At 47.6% G+C, this 14019-nt stretch overlaps 6 protein-coding genes across 6 annotated transcripts; 3 read left to right on the top strand and 3 right to left on the bottom strand.

The window, feature by feature from the left end:
- Window positions 1–122: 122 nt before the first annotated feature.
- KUCA_T00004626001 (uncharacterized protein) lies at window positions 123–2786 on the top strand (the record flags this gene model as incomplete). The annotated part of the gene is made up of 1 exon (XM_022601380.1): window positions 123–2786. The coding sequence occupies one exon, from the start codon at window positions 123–125 to the stop codon at window positions 2784–2786; it is 2664 nt and encodes an 887-aa protein (XP_022460632.1).
- Window positions 2787–3496: 710 nt separating this feature from the next.
- Window positions 3497–4429, bottom strand: KUCA_T00004625001 (uncharacterized protein; the record flags this gene model as incomplete). The annotated part of the gene is made up of 1 exon (XM_022601379.1): window positions 3497–4429. The coding sequence occupies one exon, from the start codon at window positions 4427–4429 to the stop codon at window positions 3497–3499; it is 933 nt and encodes a 310-aa protein (XP_022460631.1).
- Window positions 4430–4842: 413 nt separating this feature from the next.
- Window positions 4843–6516, bottom strand: KUCA_T00004624001 (uncharacterized protein; the record flags this gene model as incomplete). Its single annotated transcript, XM_022601378.1, has 1 exon — window positions 4843–6516. The coding sequence occupies one exon, from the start codon at window positions 6514–6516 to the stop codon at window positions 4843–4845; it is 1674 nt and encodes a 557-aa protein (XP_022460630.1).
- A 472-nt stretch (window positions 6517–6988) lies between these two features.
- Window positions 6989–9982, bottom strand: KUCA_T00004623001 (uncharacterized protein; the record flags this gene model as incomplete). Its single annotated transcript, XM_022601377.1, has 1 exon — window positions 6989–9982. One exon carries the CDS (start codon window positions 9980–9982, stop codon window positions 6989–6991), a length of 2994 nt encoding a protein of 997 aa, XP_022460629.1.
- A 691-nt stretch (window positions 9983–10673) lies between these two features.
- On the top strand, window positions 10674–11652 carry KUCA_T00004622001 (uncharacterized protein; the record flags this gene model as incomplete). Its single annotated transcript, XM_022601376.1, has 2 exons — window positions 10674–10842; window positions 10898–11652. The coding sequence occupies 2 exons, from the start codon at window positions 10674–10676 to the stop codon at window positions 11650–11652; spliced, it is 924 nt and encodes a 307-aa protein (XP_022460628.1).
- Window positions 11653–12482: 830 nt separating this feature from the next.
- KUCA_T00004621001 (uncharacterized protein) lies at window positions 12483–13904 on the top strand (the record flags this gene model as incomplete). Its single annotated transcript, XM_022601375.1, has 1 exon — window positions 12483–13904. The coding sequence occupies one exon, from the start codon at window positions 12483–12485 to the stop codon at window positions 13902–13904; it is 1422 nt and encodes a 473-aa protein (XP_022460627.1).
- Between the last annotated feature and the right edge of the window lie 115 nt (window positions 13905–14019).

The raw sequence follows: 14019 nt of genomic DNA, 5'->3' as shown, positions 1-14019 counted from the left end.
AATATCGGACGAAAGTTCTCCCGTCTCCCCATCTTTTTTGAGCCCCTTTGGCCTCTGGGCCAGCAGAATAGCTTTACTCCAAGCGTTTGATTCCGCAAAAAAACTGCGAAACTCTCGCGAAAATGTTCAAAAAGGAGGATTTAGACTCGCCGCTCGACGACGATGTATCCGGGAGGCGAATTTCCAAGTCCTGCGACACTTGCAAAGTGCGCAAGGTCAAGTGCGATGGAATCAGGCCTCTGTGCTCGTACTGCGTGAAGAACAAGATGGAGTGTGTCTATTCGCCGATGAAGCGGCCCGGACTGAAGCGTGGATATGGTAAGGAGTTCAATGAGAGGCTGGAGTCGGTGGAGAACGCGTGTACGCGCGTGGAGGACGATATTGGCTCGGTTAAGTCAGATGTGGTGGCACTATTCGAGCGGATGGTGCGTTTGGAGGCGTCCAACCGCCCGGGTGGTGGCACTACGGGCCAGCAGACGGTTCAGCCGAATAGACATGGTGGAAATAGTGGAAGTTTCAGTCAATTTGATCAGAGTGGTCAGGGTGTGCCCTTGCAGCTGGGCCAGCAAACGGCAGAAACGATGCCAATAAACCAGCAAACTCCTTTGACTCAGTCGTCTCCGCTCGAGTCAATGCCAGAATTTCCCAACTTGCCGCCTATCACCAGACTGGTGGCAATCTACTTTGAAAAAGTCCACCCTGCTTTTCCAATTCTGCACAAAGACTCCATACTCCACAAAATCCAAGAGGACAAGGACTGCGTGATTAAGTATGCCATAATCTTGGTTACTCTTAAATATGTGGACTCTCAATTGCAGAAGTCCGATTCGACTGCATATTTTGCCCTGTGCAAGGAGAAGATCGTGTTGAGATGTATATCGATGGTGACACTTGAGCAGCTGCAGGCAATGACTCTGCTTGCTTACCAATCGTTTGGTTCGCTCAATAACCCGGAAACCTGGTCGTTTATTTCACTGATTTCCTCTGCCGTGACCCATCTAGGGCTCACCAAGGAAACGAATAACTCCCAGCACATGCAGTTCCTGGAAAATAAGGTACGGCGACCATCTATCGCGACCTCGTCGGAGCAAGCTTCGCCGAACTCGCCCCCGAACACTGTTACTCCAGGCTCACAGTCGACATCCAGCAGGAAACGCAAGTCTTTGAGTACGAATCCAGCCAAGTTTCTCCGGAAACCGGACAATTGGGTGGAGGAAGAGAGTCGACGCCGGCTTTTTTGGGGGATCTACATTCTGGACGTTTTTTCAGCCATTTCCAATTCGTTTTCGCTGAAGATTCCCGGCGATGAGATCACTTGTATGCTGCCTGTGAAGCATTCGCTGTGGTATTGGCAAACTTCTTCCAAGGGATCTCCTAGTTTGACTCCTGAAGGCGAAAATTTTTACGATACCGAGGAATTGTACGATTCGTTTGCGTATTACGTTGAACTGCTGCATGTTTTGGGTGAGATTCATTTGTTCCTACGCAAGCAGGTGGACATCTTTGACTCGACCGAAGTGTACTCATTCCAGAAGAACTTCCTCAATTTGTACAACCGACTGTTGAAGTGGAAATCCACGATTCCTCCAAGGTATCAAGCTCTCATGGATAGGGCTACCACGTGGGATGGCATGACCCAAATGGACTTTAACCTAGCCTCTTTGTACCACACAGCCATGATCAGACTGAATTCCGCGATTGGATATCCACACGCACAATCTGATTACCTTTCCTCCTCAAAGATTGCCAGGGACCGTTGTCTCCTGGAGGTGGACACTTTGACAAAGACAATCCGGACCATAGAGACAATATTTTACACAACAGATGATGCGTTCGGGTCACTCGGACCGTGTTTCGCATTCACCCTATGGGTTGCCGGGAGACTGGTGATGGTGGATTCCATTAATAAGGAGATTCCGTCTCCTCCTGACGAGGATGTTTTGGTGAGCTCAATGCTCAAAATTGGTACTCATTGGGGCTGTGCTGCTAGGTATGCTATGATAATCAAGTTCTTGATGGGCGAGACCATGAATGTGCGGAGAAAGACCATCTACTCTACGAAGAAGCGTGTTCATGGCGATCCTTCCGAATCGGAGGAAGAGAGCGACGAACACGCCAAGAACTCCAAGATCTTCAGCGATATGCGGAACAATGCGTTTGTGCTCGACTTCATTTTCTCTCAGAAGATTCCTAATCTCAAAAATGCGGAGGAGAGATCAGGAATCACGACATCACCACCCAACCAGTTCAGCTTCCAAAACAACAATGGCGTTCTGAGCAACATCCAGTACTATTCCGGTAACTTTGCGGCCAACTCGCCGACTGCAGCCCTCGGGTCGCTCCAGCAGTTCCAGAAACAGCAGAAAACAGCAACTAAAACTGCACAGCCAGCGCAATCCTTCTCGGGATTGCCGCAATCACAGCTTATCCAACCAGTGGAGTCTTTGGAGAACATCTTCCAATGGTTCAAGTTCCCTGTGAACCTGAATGTCGATCCCGGAATACTCTCGAATGAAACACAGCCAAATGGTAACGACGAGGGAATTCAGATTGGATCACCCAAGAAATCACGTACAAAGCGCCGCAAGACTTCACAGGATTACCCAGTAATGTTTGCCGGAATGGGCAGTTCCCAGCAGCCACAACCGCCCCAGCAACCACCGAACGATTCTCGTACCAATGGGTTGAGAAACTTTAACATGTTTGACGTGGAGTTTGAACTATCGCCGTCGCAGGTATCGTGGGACCCTACGCGAGACTGGCTTGATAATTCGGTTAAGCAGTGAAGGAGGAGACAATTCATTAGTCCAGTGGAAAGTTTAAAGGAAAGAACTAAAATGATGAAAAGAGCAGATGGGCAAAATGAAGAAGGCTCACAAGACGAGTTGATGAAGTCAAATTATGTTTCGCCTTTAAGAATCAGCCAAAGGGCAAGACTTTTCAGAATCAAGGGGACGTTCATAACGGTCCTCAGTCCGAGATCCGTCACAATCAGTAAGATCACACCACTATCAAAAGTTAGCGTTTTCAGTTTCTACTCTAATAAGGTTTTTCAAAGAGCCAAACGACAGTTAAGCCATGGGGATTGACCTGGGCCCGTCAACTTCACAATGTAATAGGCCGAGGCCAAGTCATGTTCTGGTTGCAGGCAACAAGCTGAGCTAGTGAAGGATCCTGTTCTGTGATCATCAATCGAGATGATTGAACAATGTTGAGAGGTTACGATGTATGGTTGCGTTAATCCCGCAGGAAGCCGGTCGTTTGCAATTGGTGAGTATCAGCCTATAGTTGTGACAATTGAAAAAAACACGAGGAACCAACAGCAGGACAATGCTAAGCAGTGCCTTTATGGCATGGGTGTTTTATTGAGTGGCAGTTTCCGCTTACCAGCTTGATCTTCTATCTCTACAGTTGCAATCCCAATTTCGAACTAACCCTATAAGACTTAAGCCTGATCTCTGCGATCAAGTCTACTGTTGAAGTCGCATATTTTTACTTACAAAGAGTTCTCCACCTCGGTGATTGCATCGAAATATCCAAGAGTAGATGCCCAAGCACCTGCGTCGACATCCTGGTTCAAAGGAGCTCTTCCAAGGACGGACTCTCCAAACCCAGTGGCCTTGTGAATGGCAGTTTTGATACCAATGACACCCGACTTCACCACGATCTCCTCGGCTCTGCTGATCACGAGCTGGTATTTTCTGGCCTCATCGATCTTGCCCTCTTGAAACAAGTTGAATACCTTGACGTAGATCTTTGGGAAAGCTCCTGAAATGGCATCGACAGTTCCCTTGAAGCCTACAGTCAGAACTGGCAGCAGCAATTGACCGAGACCGGTCAGCGGAAGGAAGTTGTTCTTCTGGATCTCAGGCGAGAGACCAATCAGAGTGTGGTGGGAAACGTCTCCGTGGGAGATCTTGCATCCAACGATGTTTTTATGGGCACTCAGGTGGATTATGGTCTCTGGAGAAAGCGACAGTCCGTTGGAAACTCCTGGGTACACGTACAAAAGCACTGGCAAAGCACTCTTGTCGGCAAAAGAAGTGAACCAGTCAATGATTCCCTGTTGCTTGATAGCCAGACCAAAGTAGTTGGAGCCGAGAGTGAGGGCATAGGCAGCTCCAGCGCTCTTCAAGGCTTCCACCTCGTCCAAGGCTTCCTGGAGGGAGTTCTGTACAACACCTCCGAGGATCACGAAATCTGCAGGCAGAGCAGCACGGACGCGCTTGATGACCTCAACACGCTCAGTACGGGTCAGGTGAACACCTTCACCGGTGGAACCGTGAATGGCAGCACCTTGGATGCCGGCCTTGTGGAGAAACTGGCAGTGGGCGACAATTGCATCATAGTCTATGGCGTATCCGTCCTTCTTGAAGAAGGTGGGGATTGGCGTGTAGACACCGGCTGGTGGTGGTGATGGAAGGGACATGTTGAGCTGTGGTTAAATTAGATAACCTGTAGATCAAGTCATTATTTCGAGGGATTTACTCATGATCTTTTATACTTCCTCGACTGTGGGGTGGACGGGCCAGGCGGGGTAATGACGAACCGAGATCGCGTCGGGTCACGTGAGAGTGATCTGGGTCCGGACTACAATATGAGAAAAACGCGAGAAAACGAAATTAATGCGTGCAAACGGAGCCAGTACTGCGCAGCCAAAAAAAAGGCAAAAGTTTATAAAGCAGATAGTAAAAGTGCATAAAACAGATAGTGGCATTGACGGGGTGTTGAGGTGGTCATAAGGCGGAATTTGGAGCACGTAGAGATAGAAAGCTCTCCCAAGCTGTGAAATCTGGGGTATTTTTCGGAGGTTCAAGAGAAGGTATTGAGATGATATTTCACTCACATGATAACCCGTGTCCAATCACAGCCTGACTCCCACAGCTCCTCGAGCTCCTCTAGCGCATCTTTGAAGCCGTCGGAGAAGTAGTCGTTGACGTTGAGGTCGAGACGCTTGGTGGAGTCCCTCAACGATTCGGCAGTCTGCTGGAGTCTTTGAACAAACCCTTCGATATTCTCTTTTGGCAACCGGAATTCAGGCTTCATTGTCATGATCTTGTCCACAATCCCCACAGTACATTGTATTCCAGCATTGAGTAAAAGCGTAAAGAGCGGGTTGCATTTGAGCAACCGCGAAGTCTGCACATCGTTGCAAATGTCAATCAGAAGGTATAAATAGATCAGATTCTTCTTGCGATAGTAGTCAAAAGAGTCGGTAATGGCAGGTGAGAGCTGTTTGGAACCCCCAAAGCTGATCTGCTGGTACAGATGCTCATATAGATGGTGATATGTACACAGAGCGCCCACTACTCGATTCAAGTTCAGGAGGTGCCCTCCCGGACCATCAGAGATGGTTACAGAGTGAAGACTGTTGAGGCTGTTTTCGAAACCAGCAGCCTTTTTCTTCAAGGCTTCCAAGTAGTCCGCATCGAGCGATTCCCTCATGGGCTCAATTTCAAAAGATCGGTTCCAATCACACACGTGCTGCACGACGCCCATCTGAAGAACCAGCGCTGAAAACTCGTCCAAATCCGGGATGGTCTCGCCTCGCCGGAGACTCTCGAGCGCCGCACCCATGAATCCCCTTTCCGCATGGCGGGCTGTGCTGAACGAGGAATATGTCATCGGCATCTTGGTATGTATGTACTCAATAACAAAAGCCGATGCAACTTCAGCAGGACATTGTCCAACCATGAACACATACCAAAACGTTCTGCGTTTCTCCTCGATCAAACTCCACTCTGGAAAGCTGCCGTCCTCACCATCAATGGATCCCACATCCTCCAAAAGAACGCCTCGCCAACTGAACCTGACTTTGCTATCTATCAAATCCAGGTTCATCTGCTGGGCTAGACGCTTGCATCTGGCAATGTTGATAGAACAACTGCGGAACCGTAGCGTATGGCACTCATATTCGCAGATTAATAACCATGCCTGAAGATAAGCAACCGAGTTCATGGAAGCATGAATCGACTGGGGCGACCTATCAGTCGTTCTTTCAATCGAGTCCAACCCCTGGAGGGCCTCTAGGTAGAAATGGTCCGCTATCTGTTCATACTTTGGATGCTGGCGATACACCAAGGCCCGCATCAGTGTTTCAAGGACTCCGTACACGAACACTCCGCGATAGAAATTGCGCTCAAATTTCGGGCGGAGTAAAATCTGGCTTATATGAGCGTTTTCGTTGAAAAACAGAGCAAACACCTCTTCAGCACTCAAACCAGCTTGTATGTCTGTGTCTGAATAGGCAGAAAGCGGCGTTTCTGTGTCCACTTCCGACCCTGTCGTGCTCAAAGAAAGTCCGGTATCCTTCATAACAAAATCCAGGTTATTGTCAAGTATCTGGAACATATCTGGGATCTTGGGCTTGGGTCCTGTCTTTTTGGGTTCCTGGTAGTGGCATTCGCTGCCACCTTTGTAACACCTAGAGCAGAGTGGTCGTTGCTTGTCGCACTTGACCCGCTTGCGGCGACATGAACTGCACGCTATTTTCGAAGGAAGAAGAATATCGTTCATTTTCCAAGACTCTGTCTTCTCAGGCACAATATTAAGTTGCTGGGGGCAAAGAATGGGATTGCAAAGTTGGGGGATCTAAAGGCGGCTTGTTGAAAAGCGCAAAGAAACCCTAATTAGGTACCACACGACCACATCGCGGACAAATTGTCCAAAAGGAGGGAGTTACTGCGAAGAGGGACGAGACTTATAACCGAGCCACCAGGTCCGGTGGATCGGTGACGGGAATTCTAGAAAACGAGCAAAATAGGTTATGACTAGGGAGCGTGATGAGTAATATAATAAAGACAATGAAAAATGCTTTTGTCCAGTAACTACCAACAATGGTGATGGTCTATTACGTCTCCTTCTTAGGGCTCATCATTTGGTAGTGACTAACCTAAAGTTTTTTCAGTATCTGCAGGATGCTTCTTATCGCTTATCAGTTATGTCTACATGCGCCATGGGCATAACTTCTATTCCTAGAAAATATCATTTAAAACAACGATATTTCGGCAATAACAGCCCCAGTAGTGTCGTCAGACTCGTCATATACTCCATCTACTTCAAAGAGCACATAACGCACATGCGAGGGCTTCTCGAGGTCAAACAGAGTAAAGTTAGCCGTTCCAACCTGGACGTCATAGGGATCCCGAATCCCGGTTGCATTGTAACTGGGCTTTATTTTCAATTCAGAAACAATCTCCCTAGCCTCTGCTTTCGCCTCGAAAGCCGTGGCATTTTGCGCCAAGGAACCTTGGAGATACCGACGAGCCAGTGTTTCAGGCACGGCGCTCAGAGAAACGCTTTTGGCCAGTCTATCACCCCAAACAATGATTCCACTCGACACCTGATATATGGAGCCAAGGTCTAGCAGAACAGCGGCCGTCTCGTTTTTCAGACTAGCCTGCCAGGTGGTAGAATTATCACCATCGATCAACGACTCAGGAACATCACCGTCCAACGACGCTGAGACTGCCACAACACTTGCCCGACACTCGGTTATGGATCCAGCAAAGTTCTCGTTTGGAAAGAAAAGTGGCAACGTGAGGTTGGCGTCTGGATGTAGGGTATACGTGACTCCTCCCTGTGGGTTGCGCGAATCCACATACACAGATACGGATTTCTTGCCTGCACGGTGAACCAGAGTGGCTTCATCATCATCAATGATGACATCCAGAACTTGCCCATTGTATTGGATTCCCTCTATCGAGATACCACCCGGGAACAAGGGCAAGGCAACCGGATCAAAGTTCAAGAGACGCTCGAAATCTGAGCCATTGGCCCGGTATCCAAACGATAGTCCCGTAAGTCCAAAAACAAAGCCTTGTAAGACACCTCCATGGCCAGTGAGAAAGGGGAAAGCAGGGTGAGTTCCTCCGTTGGTGTAGTAGTCGTCATTGTTTTGCTCTGACATTTGCCCAAAAGGAAGTCTCAAAAATGGCTCAATCGACTTTAGCAGATATGTCTGTGAGCCACATCCAAAGTCGTTCAATTTGGCTGCAACAGCACTGAATACGGGGAAAGTCATGGCTGGACCTTGCGACGACTGGTGTTCGGAGTAGTAAGTCATGTCCAAAACGGCGCGGTCCTTGTCATAGTCCAAGTCCTGGACAAAAGCATGATCATTATCATCCAGTGGGTACGTTATCAAAACCACATCAGCTTGTTTGATCTCCACTGAAGAGTTCATTCCAGAGTACTCCAGAGTCACGTTGTAGTCCGAAACCGGCAAATACATATTCTGCTCGATATCCAGCCAATCCGCGTTTGTGTCATTGGTATCCAAATATTCTCCGATCAAAGATGCCCATTTCATGACCTGCGAAATTCCGGCATTGGTGTACGCACCGTTGTTCTTGAAGTTGGCATATTCGTCTGGGTCCGTCAGGTTGTTAGTGGTATATGCACCCAGCGTGTCGTTGAACTCCACGTAACTGGCAAAAAAGTCGGCAGCATCGCGGATAATTGGATATCCGTATTCGGCAAGATAATCGTCGTCAATAGCGCCCGCAAGGAACAGCTTCCAAACACTCAGTGAGACAGCCACGTTAATGTGGTACTCGTAATCGAAGCAGGGTCCAGTGGACGTGCAGTTACCAAACCTTCCCGAAGTCCACGAGTATGCGGCTCCGTCAAAACCACGTGACTCTGCATTTCTAATGGCTTGTGGATGGGTTTCGTGACGGAACTTCGAGACTGCAACCGCATGTTCTGGTGAAAAAGGTATTAGAGCTGGCAACATCCAAAGATCTGTATCCCAGAACACCATTCCACCATATGAGTCGGAAGAGAGTCCCGAAACTGCAAGGGCAGAGGTCACTCCAGAGGCTCCAGAACGGGTATTTGCTAGCAGGTGGTAGATAGAAGCCTCAGCAGCCAACGTGAGAGTTGCATCCGAAGGAACTGAGATTCGAGAGTCTCCCCAAAGATCGCTCCATGCTTCCAGATGCAGTGAGTAGATTATGTCATAACCAACCTCGGAGGAGTTATAGGCTATACCCTGGGCCTTATCGAACGGAGTGAACGGGTCATCCGTAGAGTTGTCGTTCAAATAATCACTGGACACAACTCCAGCAAACTTGGTAATGTTCAATTGTTCAAAAGACTCAGAGTCCAATTGCACATCGAAAACGGCAGTAGCCGAAACCGAGGTGGAGGAATTGTGGACGTCAAAGGCGTTAGCCACATCGTCATACACAAGACGTGAAAAAACTGTGGCTGATTTGTAATCGATGTTCAGCGGGTTCACCACAATGTAAATTCCATCCTCAGTGGAACCAATGTCTTCCAGCCAGGTCCGTTGACTAGTAGAAAAATCTAGAATGTCCGTTGCAGAAAGGGTCACATTGGACACTTCGGTGGAGTTGTTAAACTCAAGTGCAATGTTAACCACACCGAGGGTGGGTAGGAAACGGTGTGCAAAAACCGTAATCGTTACATAAACCAATTTCTCCCAGAAGAATCCCGTAGTGACAGTCCCCTTATTGAAACTCAATTCCTGGTAATAATCTGAGATTGAACCGACTTTTGTAGTGTTTGTCAGTTGAGGGTCCAAGGTAGCAGAGTGGAAGGCGCCATCGGAGTCCGTGTAGTTCAGTTGCAATAGAAGAGTGGTCCACTCGGGAATTGAACTAATGACAGACTCATAACCCAATTTTTCAAGCTCTGGAAAATTGGTCCCGGTGGTGTTGGGTTGGAGATCGTAGAACCCAGCAGCAAACGATCCGGCGTACCTTTTGTCGAATAATGGCCACCCATTGTCAAGCAAGGCACTTGAAGTATTGGCAGCTTGATCATACGTAAAGCCTTGGCCCAGATTAGGAATGCGGGACCCAATATAGCCATTGGCAACATATGGCTGGTTGGCAAAGTGGTTGTACTTGTTGTACAGGTCTGTCCCCGCAACACGATTGGAAGCGTCATAGTACGAATGGTCATCGAGCAAAGTGGCAGAAACTGCACTAAGCAGAAGCAATAATGACAGCATTGGGAGCAGTATAGACTACCCTTTAGGTGATTTTTCGCAACAATGTAAGAGTTGCCAATTGAGTGGGAAGCTTTGGTCGTCTCGGACAATGGGGATATGCCTCAATATATGGAACCCCACTTAGAAAAACCTCATCGCATCGATTAGACTGTTCCGGTGGAAATTGCGAGTCAAATTTGCCATAGTTGAGCTAATGGAGTTTAGCAGAATGATGTATTTGAATGGCATATACCGCCGAATCGGGAAAGACGTCTTCTTTTGGAAGCCTCAATTAAGCCCAATCAGGAAACACTTGCTTTTTTTTGCTGCGTTGGGGTTTGACGGAGGAGAACGAGCCAGGAGTAAGGTGACCAAGATTGCGGAAAAAATGTGCGGAAAAAAAAGGAACAGGAAATGGATGAGAGAGTTTATGGCTGTCATTAAAAAATATGAAAAATTTGGAAGTTTCATTTAAAGTTTCCGCATCAGTTGTGTGTAGATCTGCTTTCCATTGGCACAGTCTGGACTTTTCCCCACAATGCCGAGCGCGGGATAGGTTGAGGTGCGGGATTCAAGAAAGTCACGTGAAGGTTTATATACCCGTGAAATATTTGACAGAATTAGTTGTTGAGTGTGACACGACATGTACACCACATAGATCCGTCGTCTCACAAATCAACCTCAAGCGCTCTCTTCTTTCCGAACAAACCCAATGTCGCAAGTAAAAGATACGTCCCATCTGCTAAAGACTCCGCTGCATGGAATTGTGATTCCCTCGTGTCTGATCCTATTCGGGGTTGGCGTGCACGACTGGAGATACGTTCCCTATGCTGCCGTTGGTCTGGCCATCTTCCTTTCGATCAGGATGTTCAGGGCTTACCGTGAGTCAATTTTCGAGTTATCTTTATCAATTTTAATCACTAACAACTTTTATAGTCAGAAGAAAGTCGTTGCATCCCGAGAAGTGGAAGGAATTCGAGCTTATTGACAAGACAGTGATCTCCAAGAACTCGGCCATCTACCGTTTTAAGCTGTACAGTGAAGCAGAGAACTTGGACATTCCCGTTGGCCACCATGTCGCGTGTAAGGTGCCGATTGATGGCAAGGATGAAATCCGCTTCTATACGCCAGTTTCTGGTCAATACGATGAAGGGTTTTTCGATATTCTGGTCAAGTCGTACAAGGACGGAACCGTATCCAAGTACTTTGCCGGGCTCAAGGAGGGTCAGAGCGTGTCATTCCGCGGGCCTGTAGGTCGCATGGCCTACAGGCCGAACATGGCACGCAAAATTGGAATGATTGCGGGTGGATCCGGGATCACCCCGCTGCTCCAGGTGATGAGTTATATCACCACCACCCCAGAGGACCTCACCGAAGTGTCGCTTTTGTTTGCTAACGAGACAGAGAACGACATCTTGCTGAGACAAGAGCTTGACTCACTTGCTGCCGCGTATCCTAACTTTAAGGTAGCTTACACGTTGACCCATCCTCCAGCCAACTGGGAAGGAGAAACCGGATACATTACGAAGGAAATGTTCGAGAAGTATATGCCTGCAGCATCTGAGGACACCAAGATTTTTGTATGCGGTCCGATGCCCATGAAGAAGCTCATAATTGAGCTTGCGGAGAGTGTTGGGTTTGCCAAGGGAGTGTATCAGTCCAAGCAGGACGACCAGGTATTTTGTTTTTAGAGAGTAGGTAAAAGTCTGGTTGATGGAATTGGAGCTTCCATTGCGAGTTTCCAACGGGAATTGAATCGAGTTTTTCAGCGTGTTATCCACTGGGGCTCTCGACTACTCCTCAATTTACCACTCAATGCACTCCCAGATTGAACTCACTTATTTCATAAACAAATTCTCAAAGTGGTATCTACACAAATAATTGAAATACTATTTACACCATAAATAACGCACCAGGAATCGCAATGCCGATCCGATGCACTCCTTATCTTAGCTATGCAGTCCGGCGCCTGCCCCACTCAAAAGTCCTAGATTGCAATTACAACATCTCTCAAGAATAGGAAGAATCAAAAACTTTCCTGGTTATTCGATGAAATTTTTGAGCTAATATCTTAAAATTCATCCAATCCACTCAAACCTCGCCCTTTTCAACCAATCAACCAGCTTTTCCGGCTGAATGCACTGCCAACGTGGGCAAGCGCATGGTATTCACGTGACTGGGAAACCCCAATCAGGCACATACATGTAGACCTAGCTCCATTTTACGCAGCGAGCATTAGCCAGGGACCCTCGTCTTCTCTCGAAAAAAAACTTATCGGTTGCATGAATGCTGCATATACCTCTTTGGGAACGCAATTTCCTGATCCAGACACCACGGGTGAGCTGTTTGCTCATTAATTGGACATAAGTCTTCAATAGGCAGTACATACCGCATTGATCAGAGTCAAGAGGTGCTGGGTATATAAAGAGGGCGAAATCTGCCTTAAGCTCCGAGGAAGATATCTATACCCTCAATACCTATCCGCTCCCATCTTTTTAATTGTTGGTTTCAACCTTAAACCATGTTATCTACGACTGTTCTTCTGAGCCTGGTCTCGATGGTGTCTGCTATCAAGACTTACGACACCTCGACCTACAAGCACTTTTACGAGCCAAAAGATAGTCCATTTTCTGACCTGGATACTGTGTTCAATAAGTCGAGTGGGACCAATGGAGGATTCTACAACACGTCGCATGTTGCGGACTCCAAATATGGTGCCTACAATTTCTGCAACATGCCGCACGTCAGAAGCACCGAATACCCCACACCAAACTCTTCGTATACGCTCGAATATGTGGAATTGATGCACCGTCACCACAAGAGAACTCCTTATTTGGCCAATACGCTGCCTTTTGAGGATATTTCTCTTTACTGTGACGAGAGTTCCAACTACTACTACTCCGGTTTCAATGCGGGTAACGATTCTACTCTGCAGGTTGCTTGGGCCAATTATGTTGACCCAGAAAATCCTTTCGCCTATTCCGAGCAAACAGGATACAACGGAACTTGTCAACTACCCCAAATCTCGTACCAGGGACTTCAAGATTGTTACCAGCACGGCAAGGACGTTGCCAAGGTGTACCGCGACCTTCTTGGATTTCTGCCAGCTGAGTACGATCCAGAACTGGTGCAATTTCGCGTCACCAACAACGTGATTACCTCCGAGGTTCTCTCTGCTGTTGCCAAAGCGATCTATCCCAGCGAGTCCAAAATCAAGGCCAAAATTCAGCTCGACGCCATTGACTCTTTGGAACCTGCCTACACCTGTGATTATGCAACCGACATGCGGGAATGGATCTATGCATCTGACGAATGGGTCGAGCACCTCACCCGGGCAGACTCTCTTTATTCAAAACTGGATTCCATCACTGGTGTTGATCCAGAATCTGAGGGATTTCACATGTCATTCGATCATTACTTCGATAATTTCGCGTTCCGTAGTTGTCACGGCTATGATCTGCCATGCAGCATTGACGACCCCACAAAATGTGTCACCCAGGAGGATGCTGAGCAGGTGTTCCGCCTGGGAGACTTCGAATGGAGTTACCAATACCGTGCCTCCAAAAACTCTACTCTTTACGATGTTTCAAACTACGGAGCATTTTTGAATGAACTGAAACACAGACTGGTCCAGAAGCAGGAGGGAGCTCTTGCATTGAGGTACATGCATAATGTCGGCCATGACGGTTCCATCGGGCCAATGCTCGGCATATTGCAGGTTGATTTTATGAGATGGCCAGGAATGGGAGCAGAACTCAGTTTTGAGATGTGGGATAAACACGGAGACAAATTTTTGAGGGTATTATATGGAGGCCAGCCCTTGAATACCACTGGTCCTTTGGGAACCATCGATATGATTCCACTGGGGAAGTTTGTGGACTATGTTGAAGACTTGATTGGTAAAGACGGAAGTGTTGTATATGATATGTGCAACTCTGTTTGAGCAAAAGAAGTAGCTCAATTGCTGCAATTTCGGAAAATGGTGCGGGTTGAAGCTTTCAGCCATGCCAGCCATGCGAACCCTCTCACTACCGTTTCCACAATCTTGGAAATCATTT

The sequence above is a fragment of the Kuraishia capsulata genome, genomic scaffold, assembly GCF_000576695.1.
Source record: "Kuraishia capsulata CBS 1993 genomic scaffold, Kuraishia_capsulata_scaffold_5, whole genome shotgun sequence".
NCBI classification, from domain to species: Eukaryota; Fungi; Ascomycota; class Pichiomycetes; order Pichiales; family Pichiaceae; genus Kuraishia; species Kuraishia capsulata.
Note: the sequence above shows the minus strand (reverse complement) of the source record. Positions and strands in the feature narration are given on the sequence as shown.